At 47.5% G+C, this 22238-nt stretch overlaps 1 protein-coding gene across 5 annotated transcripts in view; it reads right to left on the bottom strand.

The window, feature by feature from the left end:
• Nucleotides 1–1182: 1182 nt before the first annotated feature.
• The window catches only part of NF2 (NF2, moesin-ezrin-radixin like (MERLIN) tumor suppressor), a 76317-nt gene continuing 55261 nt past the window's right edge, over nt 1183–22238 (bottom strand). For all 5 annotated transcript variants that reach the window (XM_019493670.2, XM_006265829.4, XM_014593609.3 and 2 more), the window contains one exon: nt 1183–4855. Coding sequence is in view for 3 of the 5 variants with exons in the window: in XM_014593609.3 (XP_014449095.1) it covers nt 4805–4855 (51 nt within the window). In the remaining 2 variants the exon portion in view is untranslated. The remainder of the gene's footprint in view (nt 4856–22238) is intronic.

Below are 22238 nucleotides of genomic sequence, written 5' to 3'. Positions count from 1 at the left end.
ACCTGGGGGTGTCAATTGACCAGAAGATGAATATGAGTCACCAGTGTGATGAAGTCACCAGCAGGGCAAATAGTACTCTGGCATGCATCAACAGATGTGTTGCCAACAGATCCAGAGGTGCTCCTCCCCCTCTATTCGGCATTGGTGAGGCCACAGCTGAAGTACTGTGTCCAGTTCTGGGCACCGTACTTCAAGAAGGATGTGGACAAGCTCGAAAGGGTGCAGAGAAGGGCCACCTGCATGAACCAGGGCCAGGGGGACAGGCCCTTTGAGGAGAGACTTTGGGATCTGGGTTTGTTCAGCCTGAGCAAAAGAAGGCTGAGAGGTGACTTGATAGCTACCTACAAATATGTCAAGGGAGAACACCAGGATCTAGGAGAACAACTTTTCAGAAAAGCTCCCCCCAGGAAAACACAGACCAATGGACACAAGCTAGTTTAGGAAAGGACTGGCTGGGCATAAGGAAAAAACTTCTTTTCCATATGGATAACTAGAATCTAGAACACACTTCCAGCAGGGGTGGTGCAGTTGCTATCTCTGGTAGTCTTTTTTAAAAAGAGGCTGGACAAATACCTTATTGAGCTTGTTTGAGCCCAATTACCTCCTGCAAATGGCAGGGGATCAGACCAGATCTTACAGGTCCCTTCCAGTCCTTTCCATGATTCTATACCCACCCTCCCACAATCTACAAGTGTAAGACTTCATTTTAACCTATTATACTATCACCTCTATGTACACTACACAAATGCAGGTAAATCAGGACAAAAATATTTTTTTAAAGGAAATTAATGAGTGCTGTAGTACATTTGATTTTTAGAATATAATTTGGTATTTTTCTGGTTCTGAGATGGCAAACCCCCTTGCTGAAAGGAGTACTTTCATGTGGCAAAGGTCAGTGGTTAGGGAGCGAGACTTCTGGTTCCAAGATGGCGACCAGGGGGCAGGGCACCTGTCAAGGGGCGGGGCTACCCATGCAGCCCTCTGCCCCTGCTATAGCTAGTGGATGGCATTGTATCTTGGTGTTGGAAGTTCATTTATGCTGCGTTTACCATTCTGGAGGAGCTGTAGTCCTGTCACTCATTAAAGCTGCTTTAGAACTTGCTGCAGTATTACAGGAACAAAGCCCTCTTGTATTCATTCTGGCCCCCCACTTCCCCAAAAAAGCCCACACTGCCTCTTGGAGTGCTTTGAGTTTTTATTAAAACAAATGAGAAAACAATCAATTCTTTGAAACAATCCATGGGAATAGAAAAAGGGCCTTATGTACTGGCCCCTGTCCAAGGAAAAGGGCTACTGTATATCTGAATTTCAGACACATACATTCTCAAATAGGAGGGGATTCAATAAAAATCAGGGACCTTCTCAATTAAAAAAAAAGATGTCAGGACATGATCTGCTAAAAGCCAGAAGAGATATGGCGGACTGAGCCATCAGCTGAACCTCAGGGCCAAAGCCATCACAACCAGACCTTGCCTGAAGTCACCGCTGGGATGAATGTGATCCTTTAATCCTTTGTGGTTAAAACAGACAGTTGTGGAAAGAAAAAAAAATGGAGGTATGGGGAAGCAGGATAGTTGTGCTGGTTAAAGTGGGATCATTAGTGTTTTTGCTGCTTGCAGAGTGTGGACAGGTAGGCCATCACTGTTAGTGTTACTGAAGGAAAGTGCTTGGATTTTGAAAGGGGAAATGGGCAAGGGAAAAAACACCTCCTCACCCATCTCCATAGGAAATTTGCTTCAATTCCAAAAGTCATTAGCCAGTCTCCCCAGAGATGCCCAGTCAAACCTCACATGTAAGCAAAACAGACTGCAATTCGTATCCAGTTGAGGATCACGCTGGACTTCACAGGATTGTCCAAGTGCCCAGGGTTAAAAGTCTGTGCAAATGCTGTGGGGAGCAGTGTTAAGGGATGTTAAATGCTGGCAGGCAGCATGTGGGTTGAACTTGCCCCAGTGTATTAACTGAAAACTCTGAGAGAAATACTGGCTCCCTCAAAAGAAGTGTCAAACTTCCATTGGCTGCAGAGGGGCTGGGATTCACAGCTCTAGCCATCAGGCTGCTCATGGTGAATTGCTCTTCAGTGCTTCTAGGCTGCACCAGGACACAAGCCCAGCCTTTCAGTAAATGTGATGGCACTGTTTCTGGGGTCTGTGGGTGGATGCAAGGGTCCCAGTGGGGACCTGGCAGTAGCCCAGGACCCAGAGTTGGACTCTGCAGCTGGATAGCTGGGCACCTGCTCTGCCTCCTTCCCCTGCGAACACTACAAAAAGCAACACGCTCCAAAATAGTATCTTGTTTCCAGAGTGAGGTATAAGTAGGCTCAACACCATGGAGGCATCTTGTGACCAATACCTATACTACACAAAAGCAGGCTGCCACCTACACAAGCTCACAGGTTTCTTTGTGGGTACCAATAGACCACTGAAATCTTTTAAAAGGCAACTGCAATGATAAGCAGGATATACATATAGCTCTATGACTGCTCTCACCAGGTAAACATGGGCAGCACTGACACTGGGTAGCTGGGAAGGATCCTATTTGTCAAAACTCAAAGTATCCCCAGGTCTGCTATAGATGTGGGACTACTTTGCCCCTGGATTCAAGGCCAACACATGGGTTAACACATAAGAAGCTGCTCTGTTCTGTCTGGCTGGAAAGCTTTATACCAAAGTAGAATGTAATAATAATGGGACCAGTGGGATGTTATGGGAGAGCAGCCTCTTATGGGCAGGGAGTTCAGCATGGGTGGGGGATGAGAAGCCATCATTCAAGGGCAAGGCTCTGAAGTTCGTGAAGGGCAATCCAGCCTGGGAGATCAATTGTAAACATGATTCCTAGCACCTATCCATGCACATCCCCCAACACAGAGAAAACAAAGCAAAAAGGCTGATTGGAGTTAGTCTTGGCACAGGAGGCAGGGGGTTGGCCAAGCATGTGACAGGCATTATTCTTCTCCCAAGGGTAGGAGGTAGCCTGGGTCTGCTCTTTTCAGGTGAGGCCCCCACTGACCTCATTCATTTGGCTACCTAGAAAGCTATTTCACCCCTTTCACTTAACAGCCAATCCCACCATGGCCACATCAGGACAAATCTCTTGTGTGGCTCTGTGCCAGGGTGGCCACAGGAGCCACAAGTACTCATAGCATGCTCCTTAAGAGAGAGGAAATCACAGACTCTGCACCAGACAAAGCCACCTTGCTCCTATTGCATGGGCTCAGCAGGATTCAACAGCCAGGAGAGGCTACAGCAGCAGAGGTCCAGCTCTCTGTGCTATCTGAGGTGACAAAAGAACAAGGGCAGAGGTTTGCAAAGAGGCTGAGCAGCTGCAATTCTCATGAACAGGAGCATGTATAAACAGGTCAGCTCAGCAGTACACCTTGGGATGTGCGTAGGGTCTCCATGATGATCCCGAGTGGGCGGTGGAAAAGCAAGCTACTCCCATAAGCTCCTGCCCCACACATGCTGCATGTCTTTACTGTCGGAGCAGTGCTAGACACACCCAGAGCTGCTCCCAGGGGCTTGCCCAAGACTAAGAGCATCCCTCGGTCTGTGCCAAAAAGCAACCTTGCAACAGGACATCACCATGCAGCAAGTGCAGAGAGCAAGTCAGTTGGCAGTGGGTTGGGGACCGCCACAGGGACGATACAGACATATCCCTAGTCCAGTATTCTGTCCTCAACAATGGCATGAACCATATGCTTCCAAAGAACGCAAAACAACTGTGTAGTATGCAGCTAAGGGATGACTTGCCCGCCCAAAAAACAACCTCTGGTTTCTAGCGATCGAGGGGCTCCTCCCTTAACAGAGGCTTGGAGCTCAACCTTGTAACATTTTGTGTCAGAATTGGCTGGTTTTGTATCCAGCTAAAGCCTGGTATTCTCATGGCCCTCAATGACATTTTTAGCAGAGTTTCACAGACCCATTGCACAAGTTGAGAAGGTAGTTTCTTTGGCCAGCTTTGAGTATGCCATCATCCAATTCAACTAACCACTGACTCATTCTTATGCTTTAAGAGAAGAAGTGATCCCGTCCTCCCTCCCATATTCACTGCTGTGTACTTTCACTCTCTCCTGCCTAAGGTAAACAGCTTCAATTGCTTCACTCTTGCCTTAAACAGAAGTCTCCATAAGCCTCCAATTGCTATCACTGTTTATCTTTGATCTATTCCTGCAAGGTTCTTTTAGAGATGGTGTAACCCAGCCTGAGCACACTCTAAGGTAAGGCTGCCCTACAGAACTGCATCATAGCAGGCTGTGTTCGCAAGGGGTCCCAGAGGCACTCGGCCCCTCTGAAATCAGGCTGACATTTGTGGTCATCTGGCCAGGAGCAGATGTGCCCCCAGGAACTGCCAGCCATGCCACATCTTTGCTTGCAGGAGAACACGGCATTTATGGTGACCCCCGAACCAGGGCTGGTGGGAAAGGAGTCTCTTCCCATGTACATGTTCATTCCTACCCTGTCATCTCCCAAAACAGTCATGCAAGAGTCATGACCAAGTAAAATGCCGTTAAAAAGACTGCAGGGGATAGCACGGCTCTACATTATAAAAGAAGAGGGCAGATAGTTAAAAACTACAGGGCATTAATATATACTAAGCTAGAGAACATAAATGCTGAAATCCTTGGACAGCTGATGGACCAAGTCCATTGCACATGAATGGCACCACGTCCCAGACTGCACCCAGCTGGCGAGTGGAAGAGCTCAAACCTGGCTCCCTAGCCAGTGGCATGTGCATACGTATCCTTGGTCAGAGCGGTTCCGGCTGGCTTGGTGGAAGCAGCAGTGCAGAGTGGTTGGTTCACCTCCTACAGCTCCTCAAAGAAGGCCACACGGGACTTGGTGCTCTGCAAGGTGAGCTGCAAGAGAGAAGAGAGGGACGCTGAGGAAAGGGTCTGACCTGCATCCCCCCACCATGCAATGTTAACCTGGTCTGTGCACATGCCAAGTGAGTTCGGCATAATGGGTCTGATCCACAGAAGGACTGAGCACCTGGAACAGCAAGTCCCCTGGGTATCACCAGCACACAGGATCCCCCCAGATCAGGCCTTGCTTCAGGAAAGTAGATTAAGTCTCAAGGAGCCCTAAGTGGGGAGAGTAATTATGTAAGGAGGAGCCATCTTCCATAGGCCTGAGGGAAAGCTGAATTTCTTGGCAGCCCAATGGAAAGCAGCAGCAGCTGTATTTAATGCAAGTCTCTTCATTCAGCATCCCAGGTAACTAGCAAGGGTGAGCAGAACCCAAAGCAAGAAAAGGCCCAACCGATTAGAGGAAGGAGAGGCTAGAGGACCCCAACATCGAAAGATTACAGGTACAACACAAGGATAAAGGTGCAAGTCATGGGGTTCAATGGAGGGGAACACTGAGCACAAAACCCCAGACAATGCCCACCCTTCCAGTCCCTGGATCCAGTGGATTCTGCCAGGATGCATGAATGGACAAAAGACAAGATAAGGACCTCACAATCACAGAGTACCATCCCTCAGCCCTGGGGTTCTGCACTCTCTCTAGACATAGTACAGAATACGAGCAGCAAGCTTTACTTTGCCCCACATACATCCCTCCCCCTGCCATGAAGGGATCGCTTCCTAGGACAGCACATGGGGCTTGACCTATAACCTATCTTTAGGTCAGGCTGTAATTGCAACCTCAGCTACTGTGACGCAAGCTCCCATCTGTCAGTACATGGCCTGACACCCATCAGCTCTTGTTTTCAAAGAGGATTCTAGGGAGTTGTTGCTTGGCAGGCAGGATGGAGTCTACAAGGCCAGGCAGAGGGGAGCTCTAGCATCAGGCTAGCACTCTTCCAAGACCATCTAATTTGACTCCTCTGTGAAGGCTGCAGGATTTCATCATCACACTACCTTAAAGGAAAGGGAGTCACCCCATGGAGAAAGTTATTATACAGGAAAGTCTGGATGAATATGGAGAGAACACTTGAAAGGTAGGGGAGATGAAACACATTTGGTTTGAGGCTGATGGAATTCACAGACAGCTCTGGCACCTTTCCCTGCATAAACCTGATTTGCACTGGCTACAGAACTGAGCAGGCACTGCTGGAGATGAAATGAAGCCACAAGTCACTGTGTACCCCCCCCCTCAATGGGGCCAGTAATAGCAGTTCAGCTCTGCCCCCCACAGTCTGCAGCCTGGATGCTAGTTGCACGCACATACCTGCAGGCAGGCAGCTCCAGATAGGACACCCAGGAAAAAATTTCAGGCCTTCCCTTTTCCTCCTCTGAATACTGCCTTAGGGAGTGAAAACACATGGCAGTTTGATCTGCTAAAGAAAACACCTCAGGGCCGAGTTATTTCAATCGTCTGTTGAAACTCTGTAGGATCTCGACTAGAAGAGGCTTCTGGGTAACACACTCAACAGTCCTTTGAAATCAGGCATTTTTGTTTTGGGGATCTGCTGGTATAAGGAGGTTGTTTTCAGTCAGGCCTACAACTCAGAACTGCAGGGCTAGGCTGTTTATCACCGCTCTTCCTCTGTGTGGGGGAAGCGATGCAACTGGATTCTCTCTCCCAGATGCTGGCTGGTGACATTTTTAAGAGCGTCTTCCCCAGCGGACTACCACTCTGAGCTGTGGGCTGATGGTGGAACACCCACTCTGCTGTGCCGTGCAAGCAAGTCCCCTACGCTCTGCTCAGAGAATACCCCAAACTAGCCTCTTCCTGGACACCACTGACCATAAAAAACAGGAGAATGGTGGCATAGGAAGCATATTTAAACGAAGGTCTTCTAGCTCCATACCTCAGAAATTGAGTCCATCAACCATAGGACCTATTCATTCTTATCCACATTACAGTAATTCCTGCTACATCCTCCAGTTTGGAGCCTTATAGCTGGTGGGTTAAAGATCTCTCCACATCAACCTCCTTCACAAGAGACAGAGGGGGAAATACTCAGATTGAAGCTGCTACAGTGAGACCAAACATTCATGCTGACATTCCTTCCCCCTCATTAGCATGTGACCTCCCCCCACTGCTCAACCCCAGAGAAGACTTCCACGTGCTCCAGGGATTTGCTGTGGAACTTGGCAAGTCTATGACAGGGGTTTCAGACCAGGGGTACCTGGGATGGCCTCAGGGGGTATCCAGCAGTGGGGGCTGGCCTCCACTGCCGGCACACTCGCTGATCGGCTATGGCCCCCCACACCCCCTGGGCTCATCTGGCCACCAGGGGACTCCTGCCTTCTCAACCAGCCACCAAGGGTACAATGGGCAGGAGGGAAGGGCACTGGGAACAATCGCTTGGCAGGCCTGGATCACTGTGGGCTGCCCTGAGCAAGCAGCACCTCAGGAACTGACTCATAAAGGTTGAAAACCCCTGGTCTATGAAGAAGAAACAAATTCAGCAGATTTCACAGTGCTGAAGCTGAGCCCACCATCTTGCCAAAGCTTGCTTACTGCTATATCTTTGGTTCTGCAGTGGGGGCATTAGCTGGATGATTGACATTGTTGTCTACTGCGTTGCCCAGAAGAGGCAGGTAGCGTCCTGATCTCCTCAACTGACGAACTGCAGGACAAGCAAAGCCCAGAGCCACTGCTCAAGTTCCTTGTAAAAGGCATATGTGTTGGCCACTGTCCCTGTGTTGATCCCTGATGTCTGGCAGCAGAAGTGGCTGGAAATCAGGTGAAACAGTATAGGGAAATTATAGAGATGCCTGGTTTAGCCCCGGGAGCAGGAAAAGTCATAACTGGAGTCTGGTCAGGGATGTCAGCATGGAGGGAAGCAGGCTGGCCAGTATCAGCATGCTACCAGCAGCTTTAAGACTAGCTGTGTGGATTGTAGACCCTACCTTGCATAGTATTAGAGACCTCTTTGGAGGCACCCTCCCACTTTGGGGCATAACAAGGAAACCAGACTCAGAGATTCCTCATGGGTTTGTTGCCATGCTAGGCTGGTTCAGAGGCCTTTCCAGTCCCTCCCTTCCCAAGGAAACCATGGGGGATCTCAACAAGCAGCAGGGGGGCAGAGAGGAGCAGCTTTGACAAATCTAGTGGAACTTAGATGCATTCTGTTTCTGACACCTCTTTCATATGCAGCAAAGGATGCTGCATAGCAACCAATTAAATCAATGTAATTAATGCAATTACACTACTGCAGAATTTAGGCTTATTGCATTGTGAAGTATATAGGGGCCCTACCCATGGATCTTATCCCACTAACACTGAAGCCAATGAGAGCGTTGACACTGGCCAATCAGGCACCAGGTGATGTCCTATCAATCTACAAGGCTGTGGACAGCTTTTAAGTATGGCACACTGAGTCACATCCCATAGCCCTGTCCTTGGCTTTCAGTGAGAGACTCTCCCATGGCATGCTACAGTGGGAATGAGCTATTAAAAATTAGCCAGAGCTGTGCTCCCCAACCTGCCTCTCTTTCTAGGGGAACTTTGGCTCTGTCTGCCTTTCTGCTGGAAACCTGATGAGAAAATTCCAGCAGGAGTAAAACAGGAGGGGAAAGAGTGGCAGGAAGCCCTGCTGCAAGTGCTCCCAGTAGGAGGTCTATGGGGAACCCAGGCAAATCGATTCATCATGTCACTGCAAAACCCAGGTGCTGTCCAGGTTAAACTCCTCACTGTGGCTGTTATAGTTAACAGTTATATCCTTCAGAGTAATGATCTGCCCATCCTTAGGAAGGAGTTCAGTACACCTTTCCTACCCCACACAACAGGTGTGCAGACAGGAATGGTCAGCACCTATGCCCCATCTCTAACATACAGAGCTGTGGCTTGATTTTCAGGGGTGCTGAGCTCTCCAGCTGAAGCTTTAAGAGCCCAGCACCTCTGGAAAAGCAGGCCACCAGGAACTCCCTATGGCTGTACGCCTTACAGCAGGCAGGCCTCTGTCATACTGCCCGTCATCATCCTTAGCATACCTCTCATCTCCTAGGGCCTGGCAGCTGCTTGCTTGCGTTTAAGGCAGATCTAGCAAGAAGCTAAGCATCCTTGACTCTTCTGGAGGCAACAGAAGCTGAGGACATGAGATACAGGTCTGAGAGCATCTTCCTTTTTCAAGACTGCATCCTCAGTGCTCTGAAGGGGATAGAATATGTCCACTCCCTGCCTGGGAAGCAGAAGCTCATTCAGTGGAGCTACATAGGGTATTTTAAACAATACTGTCCCAGCAAGAACCACAACTCAATTTTCTTATGAAATGAGGCACTTGGGAGGAAGGCAAAAGCAACAGTGCTGGCCCCACAAGGGAGTCATAGTATTTAAATATAGTCAGAGAAATGAGTGTCCAGGGATAATTTCTGCCTTCCAAACAGTTGCTGAATCAGTAAATGTGATGGGGAGGGAGCAGAACAGCTGAGGCAGGGAGCACATCAAACCTCCTGGCTAATTGAGAACATTTCATTTCCGATGGATTAAGCCATGTGCCACCAGTTGAGGGGCTGATGTTTTGCTGAAACAGGAATCCTAGAATCCCTTCACAATAAGTTATAAGTTCCACAATTCAGGCTGTCAAGCTTTCCCCTCCTCCTCCTCCCGCCTGCTCCCATGTCCTTTACTTAATAATTTCTCGCAGTTCTATTTTGCTCTGAAAACATGTATTGCAGAAGAAATTTCTGCAGGAGCTTAATGCCTTCTCTTGGAACACTTCCAAGCAGGGCCATGGCCAGGGCTTGCTCAACTGGCAACAGGCAATTACTCCTCTCCGAGGCATCAGACAGGTCCTTGGTTGAGACCTGCCTCCAGGTTCAATCCCAGATGCATGCAAGAGAAGGAAGCAAAATGCTTTTCCCTCATTGAATACAAGTCTCTGGGCCCAACCCAAGATACATGCAGGACCAAATGTTACAATTCACATTGCATGAAGCTGGGAAAGGAAGAGGCAGAAACATCTCGTCTAAAAAACAATTATCAAGATTCAGCTGGAATTAACCCTCTTGCAATCCCTGGGCATAATTAACCCTTTTTTAATTGCTGGATAAGAGCAACAGAGTGAAGCAGGAGGGCACCAGAATTCAGGGCAAACTTGGTCCTGGCTTTCCCAGTAGAAACCATGGTCTGCTACAAAGGGCAACTGGCAAATACTTGCCTGCTTATAAGGCCAGAGGGCTCGGCTTGGGAAAACAAAGACAAACCCTAAGGCCAGTTTCAGCTTGCCAGGCTCTTCCTTCCTTCTGGTTGCAACTCCTGTGAGGGCCTCACTGTGCCATAATACTCCATTTGTACCAACAGAGAGAGAGCAGGGGAAGGGAACTGGCTGACTCTCCTCCCCCAAAATGTTTCCATGGTGCCAGGGAGCACCTTGCCTCAGCATAGTACAACTGCTGCATTCAGGGACCCACTCTGCTCCCTGCCGCTTCCTCTGATGGAATCACTGATTTGGCCCACCCCACTTGGTATCACTCTAGTCTAAACCCTCCTGGCAGTGAGGGAATGGGGAAGAGGGGGTCATCAAATCAGGAGGAGGACACAGGGAAATGGTTACAGAAGGACTCTCCACTGGGATGCCAATGAGAGGTACTGGCACCAAGAGGTCCCGTGTGTGGAGTCCACATTAACTTTTTATGTTGGCAGATGTAATTCCAAGCGTCAAGGAGAAAAGCCTCTCCCCTTCCTCCTCCCATGGCCTGCTGAAGCAGACTGTAGTCTTTTGGTCGTTCCCTTCAGCTCAGCTGTGACAATAAAATGCACAACTGCCTCTGAGCAGCTGGTTCTGACCAAGTAGGCAATATTTAACTTTAGTGCTGCAAGTCACACCTTCCACTATTAGGATACTCTCTTGTGCAGCATAGACAAGAGCAGAAGCAGCCTGGAAGAGGAATGCTCAGGACCATCATAGCATAGGGAAGCAGACCCTACGATGACAGGCTGAGAGCCCTGGGGCTCTTTAGCCTGGAAAAGCGCAGGCTCAGGGGTGATCTGATGGCCACCTACAAGTTTATCAGGGGTGACCACCAGTATCTAGGGGAACGTTTGTTCACCAGAGCGCCCCAAGGGATGACGAGGTCGAATGGTCACAAACTACTACAAGATCGTTTCAGGCTGGACATAAGGAAGAATTTCTTTACTGTCCGAGCCCCCAAGGTCTGGAACAGCCTGCCACCGGAAGTTGTTCACGCGCCTTCATTGAACACCTTCAAGATGAAACTGGATGCTTATCTTGCTGGGATCCTATGACCCCAGCTGACTTCCTGCCCTTTGGGCGGGGGGCTGGACTCGATGATCTTCCGAGGTCCCTTCCAGCCCTAATGTCTATGAAATCTATGAAATCATTCCCCATATCCCTTGGTTTTGACTGGCCCCCATGTCATTAAAAAGAAACAGTGGAAGCTTGCTGGCTCTGAGAAATGACACTGAATGACAAATTACAGACTCAGTGTTCAGATACTACAGTTCAGAGCGACTCAGGGAAGGAAGAGGTGCATTTCCTTGGTTTCAAAGGAGATTGTCATATTTTGACTCCGCTGTCTACTGCTATTAATACCTTCTAATGCGTGTAGTCTTTTCCATGAATTCTCTTCCCATCTAGTTTCTAGTACATTTTAAACCAACACAGTCATTCATATTTACTTCTTTGTTCATGCACCAGCAGCTGTGCCAGAGCTGAACCACTCTGATTAAATGCTATTGCAAAGGCAAGAGGCGGAGGGAGCACATAAGCACAGCAATGAAGGGATCCAGCATAGACACAAGGAGAAAGAAGAGACCTGGTTCAGGACCTTTCACAGGTTACAAGCTGCTCTGCATTGCTCCCTCCTCGTACAACAAAGGCATGAGAACAGGAAGCAGCTTACCCAAGTTCATGGGGTGTTAGAGAGAGAGCTGGGAACAAAATGCAGGTGGGCCTGGTCACCATGTTGAATAGGTCAGTTATGGTGAATTCTGGCATAATGGCTACAACCCACTGAGCCCACGCAAAGGAGATTACTCAGCAAGGAGGGCCACAGTTTCCTCTCTGATGCCAGCAGCACTACAGACTCCAACAAAAGATTACCCTGTCTAACAAGAGGAGAAACTGGCCATAAAACTCTGGACTGTATTAAGTTAGCTGTAACAGCAGGATACCAAAGATCATTGTTTGAGTGCCCTGTCTACAATATGATTTCTGAGAAAGCCATAAACCCTGCCCCCTTGTGCACAATTCCATGAAAGAAAACCCCTTCCCAGTTTATGGTCACACCCAGAAGGATCAATAAGCCTTTAAATATCAGCCTCACTGATTTCCTAGAGAGCGTCACACACAAAGCAGGGGAGCAATTCTGGGTAGGATGGCTTCACTGCCCTGGCAGTGAGAACTTGGGCTGTAAGAGAAGGCTCCAGCCACAATTCCATGCTAGAAAGCTACACTGCAGCATAAGGTCACACTGCCCCACCACTCAGGGAACAAGGACAACTCCTGACAGGCATCACCGTAACCTCACAGAACTGTAAGTTGCTTCCAACTAGGCACTGGGGCTGATCTGCATCTCTCAGCCAGTTGCCTTCTCACATCCGATTAAAATCAGGCGCCTGAACAGCACAGGAAAAATTGAGTTTGCTCTCGACTGAGCAGATTGCTCTTTTCTGTCACTGACGCTCCAGTACTCCTGGAAGGGGAAAAAAAATGTATACTGTATTTTCTCACATATAAAATTCACACCTTTATACCCCAAAACCAGCTGGGGAAGAAATTGGTGTGTGCATTATATGCAAGGAAAAGAGCTCCCCACAGATACAGAAATTTGTTGAGGCGAGGAGGGGAGGTGAAGCACTGGCAGCAATAATTCCTATACCATGGCAATTAATGCTGCCACTGCTCCCTCTGCCCCTACCCTGCACCATATTTCTGGGCCCATGTGGAGCCCCTCTCACCAAAACATGTGCCAGATCAGGCAACCGCACAGGACTGGTCCTCAGCCAGTGAGCTGGGTCCAGCCCCACATGCTGGCTGTGGGGCGTGCAGTCTCAGATTTGGCACACCCAGACCCTGCACGTGGCTTCAGAGCCAGTGCAGGGTCCTGGATTCACCACATAGTCCCAGCATCAGCATCCCAGCACTGGGGTTGCATGGCAAGGCCCAATCCTGCACAGTGGCACCACAGGATCAGGCCCTAGCATATGGCCCTTCCTACAACACAACACCAGAAGCAGGCAGCCCTCAGTTCCACCACAATCTCCCAACCTTAGTTACTTACTTGTACCTGCAAGGTAAGCCTTTTTTTTTTCCCCGCCCCCTTCTCAGGGTTTCAAAAAATAGGGTGTGTACTATATACATGGGTGTGTTACATGCAAAAAAAATATAGTATTTAAGAGCCTGTAAATATATTTATTATTTCTTTTCCACAGTAGTGAAATTCCAGACAGTTTGGGCTTTGGCTGGCCTCCCTCCCCCCCCACTCCAGCATTGACAAGAAATGCTCAGGTGACTCCGCTTGTGGAAGCTCTAATCCTGGCCTGCAGTTTGCTGATCAACATGCCTATTGCTTTTGACAGTGACTGTGCTGCAGGGCTGCTCAGAGAGAGCTGTGTGCTTATTCCGATGTTACACATAGGGACTGCATCCAAACTGTGCATGCTATGACAAACCCCGACACATCCACTCAAGTAAAAAGGAAGTCCAGGCTACTGAAGGCTCTTCCCAGCTTCAGCACAGAGGAAACAAGACTCATGGCACTCTGACTCATCTTGCTGCATGTTGCTGAGTGGCCTGAGGTATTATGGAAGTGGGCTCCTGTGAACCAAGCTATCTTACCTTATTTCTGCTGCAAAAGGGACTGGCTCCAGGCAACTTCTCAGGGAAATCCCACCCCTCCTTCTGGAAACCGACTTCACTCTTTCCTTCCCTGCACCATGACTACATTCAAGTGAGCGACTAGCTGTAGGGGGTGTTACAGTGCTAAGACACCGTTGCCTGCAAGGGGAAGCTGGGACCAGAAAAGTGGAGATTTGCTACTGGTTTTACAGTGCTCCCTATAGCAACTCTCAGTAGGTATCCAGAGCTGGGAACTCCCCCCCAGCCCTTCCCTCCACAGCTTCTCGGTGGCAGGAAATGAACTGTAAGCTGCCCCCATTCCCCCTATCACTACCCCAAGTCTGGAAAGCCTGGTACTGAACAGCTACAAGCTCTCCTTAAAGCATTCCTTACCTCAATTTCATTTTCCCAGTGATACAAGAATAAATAACTATATATGTAATGTAAGGCTGCGCAGGCAAAGCTGAGTGATTAAGAGCGAGATACATTTTCGTCAGTGCAGAGAGAAAATTGATTTACAAGGCAGTATTATGATAATCTCCTTCCTGCAGCAAGGAGGGTGGGATGGACTCCACAGTGTACTACCAGAACCATCAAAGGAAATTTAGAGGGAGAGAGGGGGCAATTAAGCAGTCAGAGCTAAAATGAATCTAGATCTAGAAACGGGAACAGTTTCATTCCCTGTGCCCCTCTACTGCAGCTTCTCAGAGCTTCTGCCTTTACCCGGGGAGTCCAGGCGTTATTTCATTTTAAAGCAAACAGTAAGTCCTTCCCACCCAAACCCATTTTACAACAGCTAAGCCAACAGTGCCAGGGAAAGGACTTCTGCTAGCACAGCAAAAATTGCATGCAATTGAAACGAGACCACCAAATCCAGGCATACTCCCTCCCTGATAATAATGAAAGATTAAGTGTGGCGGGTGGATAGAGAAGGGTATAAAAATCATACTAATCAGTGTCCGGAAGCCCGTTTCTAGAAAAATGATGCTACAAAACTACCAGAGAAAAAAAATGAATCGATTCCTTAACTCACAAGATAAAAATGCCCCTTTCAAGTAGGGGTAAAAAGAGGGAACAGAGGAGGTTTCTGATTGATGGGATGATCAGATTAACACCTAGAATTTTTTTTTAAATAGCAATTTCCTTACCTACGCTACAGAAGTGCCACTTCAGATGACTACAAAAGAGTTTTAAAATTCTAACTTCCCCATCATTCCCTGTTTATGCTGCAGGACTGCCAGCCTCAAGGAGAGAGTGACCTAAGCCCCTCAAGAGAGGCAAGCATTCCTCCTCCCCCCTTTCCAACTTGGGTATATTTTCAGGCTGCTGGTAGAAAGATCTACATTCCCCATTAACTCATAAATTCAAAATGTTGTGTACAACAAACTTCTGTGAATCTGTGAACAGTCTCTCCTGCTGCTGACATGTCTCTCCAGCTCTTCTCCACTTATTACTAACTAGAGTGTTTAATTCCATCCTTGCCTCCCTATAGTTAAAAAAATGCTTCTGAAGATTTTTTGGTCCCCTCCTTGCCCTTTTCCTGCCATTTGCTATTTCCCTTGGTCAACACCTTTCTCACTCCCACATCAGTTGGTTTCTTGGGCATACAGGCCAGAACACAGGTTTTCCTCATCCTCCAAACAGTAATGAGCATAACAGTGATGAGCATGTTGGAAGGGAAGAGACAGCATTTAGTTTGCACTTTCCAAACACTGGTAAGAGAAAAATCCAGATATCTCCTTGTTTCATTTTGCTCAGTGTGATAGGAAGAAGCAGCTGGTCATTTTCCTTTGGGTGCCTATTTAGCTTCATGTTCTGGCTCAGGAGATGTCTAGAAGACAGTGGTAAAGAAACTAGTGCCTTTGCCTAAATATGCACTCCCAACAAGTGGAATCCACAATAAGAAATAAATCTAATATGGCTCTGCCTCAAGGTCTCATATATACACTGCACAGGCATGATTTTCAGAGGCACTGAGGATCCACTCCTCCCTTCAGTTACTGAGTGTAATTGTAGGTATTCAGCACCTCAAAATCTGAATCCCCAGCTGTCCTGTACTGCTGCTGCCTCAAACCATAACAGTGGAACAGAATTAAAATTTCAGAATGTGCATTCCCACACCCCATACCCTGTCCCCACATGTACACCCCCCACCCATAAAATACCCTACACACACCCTCACACCTACACCCCCTCAACTCCCACTATACACATACATCCTCCAACCACTCCCCACACACACAGTAAGACTTTATTTTTGAGCTATTATGTGATCACCTCTATATACACTATGCAAACATAAATAATGATAACAATATTTTTTGAAATAACAATAAAGTGTTATAGAAGATGTTTGACTTCTAGTATACAATTTGTTTTTTTTCTGGTTCCAAGATGGCAACCCACCCACCTATACACACACACCAGAAGTACTACCAGAGGCAAGGGGAGGGACATCCAGTGACAAAGGTCAGAGGTTATGGGAGAGATGTCTGGTCCTAAGAAGGTGACCAGGGGCTGGGGCATCTGTCAAGGGGTGAGGCTACCCTTGCAGCCCTAGACAGCTCACCAAATCTCATTAAGCAGCCCTCCAGCCAAAATAATTGTGCACCCCTACAGTAAACCATCCAAGGTAGAACTACATTTTCTCTGCCCTATCAGTTGTCAGGGAAATGGTAGACCAAAGAAGGGATAAAGTTATGCTCCAGTTGCATTCTCCTCATTTTGTGGCATGTATCACCCTGCTAAGGGATGTGCTTGTAGTGCCATGTGATAAATACAGTACATTGCTCTGTGTGACCTCATTGTTAACATACACATTTAGCAGCATTCAGGGAGAGCAGGAGAGAGAGAAACACAAATGCTCAACTCCAAAGTAAGTCTGCCTTGCTCATTCCATTATTCAGTATCTAGCCAGCTTCCAGAGGTTTAACCTTGATAGAAAAGAGGTCATACTCGCCCAGCGCAGCAGGGGGTTACAACTCCCAGCCAAAAGAGACACGTCAAAGCCAGCCTATTGTTGGTAGATGGAGTTTGAAGTGGACCACCAAAATATCAGTGGTATGCAAGAAAATACCACATTCAAGGGCTCTGTAAGATCTTAATATCTTGACTTCCACATTTCAAGGCATCTTTGTTTTGCACAAGGAAAAGAATCATCCAATGATTGCATTGATACAATGCAACTACTGCATGCAGGGTCAGCAACAGCTTATACAAAGCCATGGGTGGATCCAAAATTTTGAAAAGTGGGACGCACATGGTGAGGTTCACCATCATATATAACAGTACACATTTTTAAAATAAACTAGAAGCTTGGGGTCTAGGGCTGTATTAGCAAAAACAAATATAACTTCACTGGAAGGAGTTAAAAAACAATCTTCAGGGCTGTGAAATAGAAACTTCATTACCAGGAGCAGCTAACACACAGCAGAAACGCAGAACAAAGGACAACTTGACTGGTGGAACATCAAAACCATTAAAAAGAAGACAGGGTCATTAACACCAGTGGAATAAAGAGTTTAGAAGGGACCCAGTAGATTATAATGAGCCATTAACTAACTTCCTTGGCACTGTCTGACTTGATACTACTGCCACTGCCAGACAGTTTGTTTTAAACTTTGGATGGACCAGGAACCAAAGAAGGGTGCAAGTGCACCAGTGCACCCATCCTGGATCCACCTCTGCATACAGCCATGGACATTAGGAGTCATTTTACTGAATGCAAGAATGCTGGTGCAGCCTCAAGGAGCTCTGTGATCTGAACAGAGCGTCACGGGGTCTCTAAGCTACACCTGAAGGTTCTCAGAGAATGCACCTCAACCCAACATTTCCCATGACTTACTGAATAGCAACTCCCTGGCCAATGACAACAATGGGACCTGCATGATTGACCATCCTAGCACGGAGGGACTACTCATTTACAGAGCACCAAAGCACAGTCTAAAAGCCAAATCTACTGGCTTTGGGCACAGATACAGTGCCTCACTCCTAAGTTTTGGTACTTCAAAAGGAATAATAATTATGGGAGTAGGTGAAATCCATGCAAGAGAGAAAGGATCACGTATAAAAAAAAGTGTTTCCAATAAATTTTGTTGCCTCCTATTCAGCTTTAAGCAGACTTGATACCTGCCCTATGAGAGGCCCCTCATCGCCAGCAAAAGGAAGGAGATAGAAACTCTTGATTTTTGTATTTGAAGACAGTCTAAGCAGCAAACCTTCCTGAAGTGGAGCCAGCTGGAGTTAGAGCCAGCACACATTGGAGAGAGCAAGCTTTATGGAAAGGAAATCAGTTTCCAGATGAGGTGCTTGTACTGTGCCCACAGAGCTCATAAAAAGGGATTAGCATGTTAACCACATAATTAAACATGAAAAACTTAGCAGGCATCTTCAAAGGCAGGCAACAAAACCCAGAGGTCACACAAACAGCACTTACTGTGCATCTGGTTTAATTATGGGGGGCTCCTTCCAGATACAGGATTTCTTACAGTTGATGAATTATTCCCTTCACAAATTGTCAGCGCTTCATTTCATCTCAGTTGTGTTGTGCCCACAAATGGCTTTTGCCCAAAGTAAAGATGACACTAAGATTCTTAAAATAACCACAGATTAAAGATGGGACAGCAGGCTCTGACAACATAAATGCTCATCTCATCCCATCTGAGCAGTTGATCCAAACCTTCCAAAGGTTGATAAAAACTGGATCAAGTGCTTCAGTGCAGTTCTCCCCATTTTAGTTTCATGTTTGGCCTTTTTGCCCTTCCTGCAAGGAAATACCAAAAATTTGAGAACAGCTCGAGGCACTTTGTAACTCAGTAGGGAGCAATAAGTAATGGATCTTTTATGCAAAATCCTGGCCAGGTCTGCAGACCCATGAGATCTGGATCATCCAAATAAGAATCCAAAGCTACCCATGACCACAGCAGGCTGCTAAGCCAGTAAATAGTCAATGGCTAGCCCCACACACATTATACATCATTCCTATGACAAACTTTAGCTGTGTAGAATGTTGTCACAAATCAGCCTGCAAATGCAAGTCACATCCATATGATAGGCGCTGTAGGTTAGTTCAATAGGAGAAACAAGTAGTGCTCTTGACTACCCTGACTGCTGCCAGCTGTCACACAGGGCAAACATTTGATTCAGGCAGATCCTACTGTGGCATAGATACTAAGAGAGTAAAAGATGAGTGGGGAGCAGAGATAAGCAACTTGGGACTAAATGTTCCAAAGTGTGATATCCAGGGCAACTGCCCCATCCAGATTTTTAGTAGGAGAAACAGAAAATATTCAACGGAAAATAAAACTGACAACATCAGATTCTGGACAACAAATTCTTGGATCTCATCATCCATAGACCTCAGAGGGCTTTGCCACAAGGTAAGTACCATTACTTTAATTTTACAAAAGGGGGAAGGAAAGGCATATAGGAGTAACTTGCTCAAGTTTGAAGACAGAGCTAGCAAAAACCCAGGCCTCTTGATTCCCAACCTAAGGACATCTGTGCTTGAACCAGCCACATCCCAATAAAATGAGTCTTCCTGGTTTTGAACTAAGAATTTTAGGTGTGTTTAAGGTGCATGATCCCTATCATGTCACACAGAACTTCATTTCAAAATGACTTTGGTTTTCCACTTGCATCTAAGAGGCTCCTAGCATGACACACAGTAACACAACTTCTTCCAATGATATGTTCAGGATTTGCTGTAGCCCTCTGCTGTATGAGATCAGGGGCCATTGACCACAGCCATAGAGAAAGCAAAGAGATACTACTCTTGAAGCTGTGCAAGGTATAAAAATGAACTTCACAAAAAAGGCACATGAAACTCTCACTTGCACACATGCCAGCTACAAACTGAGGCCAATGCGAGAATCTAAATCTTTACAGGAAAGCACATCTTTGTAGGCCACAGATATGGTGTTAAGAGCACTAGAGTGCTCAGGGAGAGGGGGTTAGGGAAAGAGCACAGCAGCAAAGGGATCAAAGACCGAAAAGAGAATTCTGACAGGTGCCAGCATTAGTTGATACTCCAAACACCACATTATGCTCCTATCAATAGCAATGGTGTGTGCACCTGGGACAGAGCAGATTTTGGACCCTAGAGACTACAACAATTAAAAAAAGATTTGCCATCTCACTGTCCAGACTTTTACACTGGCCATGCTGGCCTGTGTAATACTAACCTTGAAATCTAGGTCAGGCAGGGGTAGGCAACATTTTTGGCCGGAGTACAGGAAAAACTACAATGTCTACCTTGTAAGGTGCTGGAGTGCCAGCATGCCAGAAAAATAAAACCAGAGCAGGGGGTACATAGCAGGATACACTGCATCTTAATATAGTTAATAATCATAAATGTTGCTTTTTTGGGGGAGGGTTTTTGTTTTGGTTTTTTACAGTAAATACCAGGTTTTCTAAAAATTCTAAATCTGGTGTCAATAAATAAAACTTCATATACTACCTTTGTTCCTGTGTATTCTTTTTTTGTTAAGCATGTTGTGATGAGGAGGGGGGGGGGGATAAAAAGAGAAAGAAAGGAGAGAAAAAGAAGAAATAGGAGAGAGAAAAAAAGAGAAGAGAAAAAGAGGGGAGAAAAAAGGAGATGAGAAGAGAGAGGGAAAGAAAGAAAAAGAAAGAAGAGAAAAAAGAAGAGGAGCAAGAGGGAAAGAAAAAAGAGAGAAAAACAGAAACAAGACAGGAGAGAAAGAGAAGAGAAAGAAGAAAAAAGGAAAGAGACAAAAGAAGAAAGAAAAGAAAAGAATAGAGAGAAAGAAAGAGAAAAGGAAAAAAAGAACGAGGGTGTGTCCCTTGCCACCCATGTCTCCCACTGCTACTAGCTGTGGCTCAGGCCTGCTGGTCCAGAGCAGTGTCCAGTGGAGGAGGCAGCGACATCCAAGCAGCAGCCACCAGGGCTGGGGGACTCAGGCCTCCCTGACAGCCCCCAACTGGGAGAAGCCCAGGACCAGGGCTGGGAAGGAGGGCCCAGCCAGGGCTCAGGCAGACAGACACCCCATCCCACCCAGGCGGGGGCAGCACCGGGATGCTGAGTCCTGGGCTGAGCACTCAGGGCAGGGTCTGGGCAGTGCAGGGAGAAGCAGGTGCAGAGGGAGGCACCACAGGCAGGCCAGCCTGGCTGGGCCTTTGGGAAGGCAGCAGCTGGAGGAGAAAGAGAAGGCTGGATGTGAAGTGCAGGCTGCCCTGGGGTTGCTCAGACTCAAGCCATGGGCAGTCAGGCAGGGGCACCCAACAGCACCTGAGGTGGAGCCTGGCCCAACCCCCACAGCTCCATGGGGATGGGCCAGGGCCAGGGCCATCCTGCCCACGAGGGGATGCCTCCTGGCCTGGGTAGGACACCAGTCTCAGGGGGCTTCCGGCTCCAGGCTTCCCTGCATGCTGGGTACAGTGTGAGCAGGGCAGAGCCACCCCTGATTCAAGGGCCCAGATGCAGGAGCTACCCAGGCCCTAGGAACAGCCCCATGGGCAGCCCTTGGGGCTGGGCCAGCCAGGAGCCTCCAAGCACAATGGCCCTCCACAGTGCCTGTCTGGTCCCCAGCCTTGCCCACCCACAGCTCCCCTCCAGGGCCTGGACCAGGCTGGACGCTGTAGTCTGGGGAAAGGGGGCAAGGTCAGCAGGATGAAGACAGCATCCCTGCCTGTATTCTCCTGACTCCACCCACAGTGCCTGCTGTGGCATTGGGACTTGTGGCTGCTCCAGAGACCCGGGAGCAACAACTTAAGAAAAGAAAATGTTTTTAAAGCAAATTTCCTCACACACCTCTAGGCTTGCCAAGGAAAATGTCTCCACGTGCCACTAATTGGCACATGTGCCAGGGGTTGCCTATCCCTGATCTAGGTGTTGCATAGAATTAGAGGCAATATGATCTGCTCAGCTAACACTCAAGCTTTCCCAAGGGAGGTGGCAGATGTGCCACTCTTAAAGTCATTTAAAATTAACTAGTTAATGCCCAGGGGCAGGTACTGTGGGGAATAATTTCACCCCCAGGGTCTGGACAAGGAACCAAATAAATCCTTTTCAGCTTCAATTTCCAAGATACTCCACAACTGCAGACAGCCAAGAAGCACGGGACACCTAAAACAAAGAATGCTGGTCCCTGGGTAGCAAGTACAGCAAACAATTCTATTTATGAGTTACTCTCACAGGAATAGTCTTAGCTGTGCTGCTTCATGACTGATGCTTCCTCATACTGGCTCTTTTCAATTGTGTTCTTTCTATCAGTTAGATACTTCTCTTGACCAAGCAGCAGATATGCCGATTCTGTGTGCACCTGCTACTCTACTCCAAGACAGGGGTGTGGCTTCTCAAGGCCTCAGGGCGATTTTAAAAGCACAAGTAGCAACAGCCAGAGGAAGATTAAGATTAACTCATGAATTTTCATCAGATGCAAATCAAGGGGAAAGAACTTTTGCCTGTACAATGCATTAGACATCCATTTCTCTGGTTGGTTTCTCACCACATGCAGCACAGTGGTAGTGTGCATGTATGCCACATTTAAGCATCTACTCCAACACCTCATTTATGGTCCCACTTC

Source organism: Alligator mississippiensis, chromosome 10, assembly GCF_030867095.1.
Source record: "Alligator mississippiensis isolate rAllMis1 chromosome 10, rAllMis1, whole genome shotgun sequence".
NCBI classification, from domain to species: domain Eukaryota; kingdom Metazoa; phylum Chordata; order Crocodylia; family Alligatoridae; genus Alligator; species Alligator mississippiensis.
Note: the sequence above shows the minus strand (reverse complement) of the source record. Positions and strands in the feature narration are given on the sequence as shown.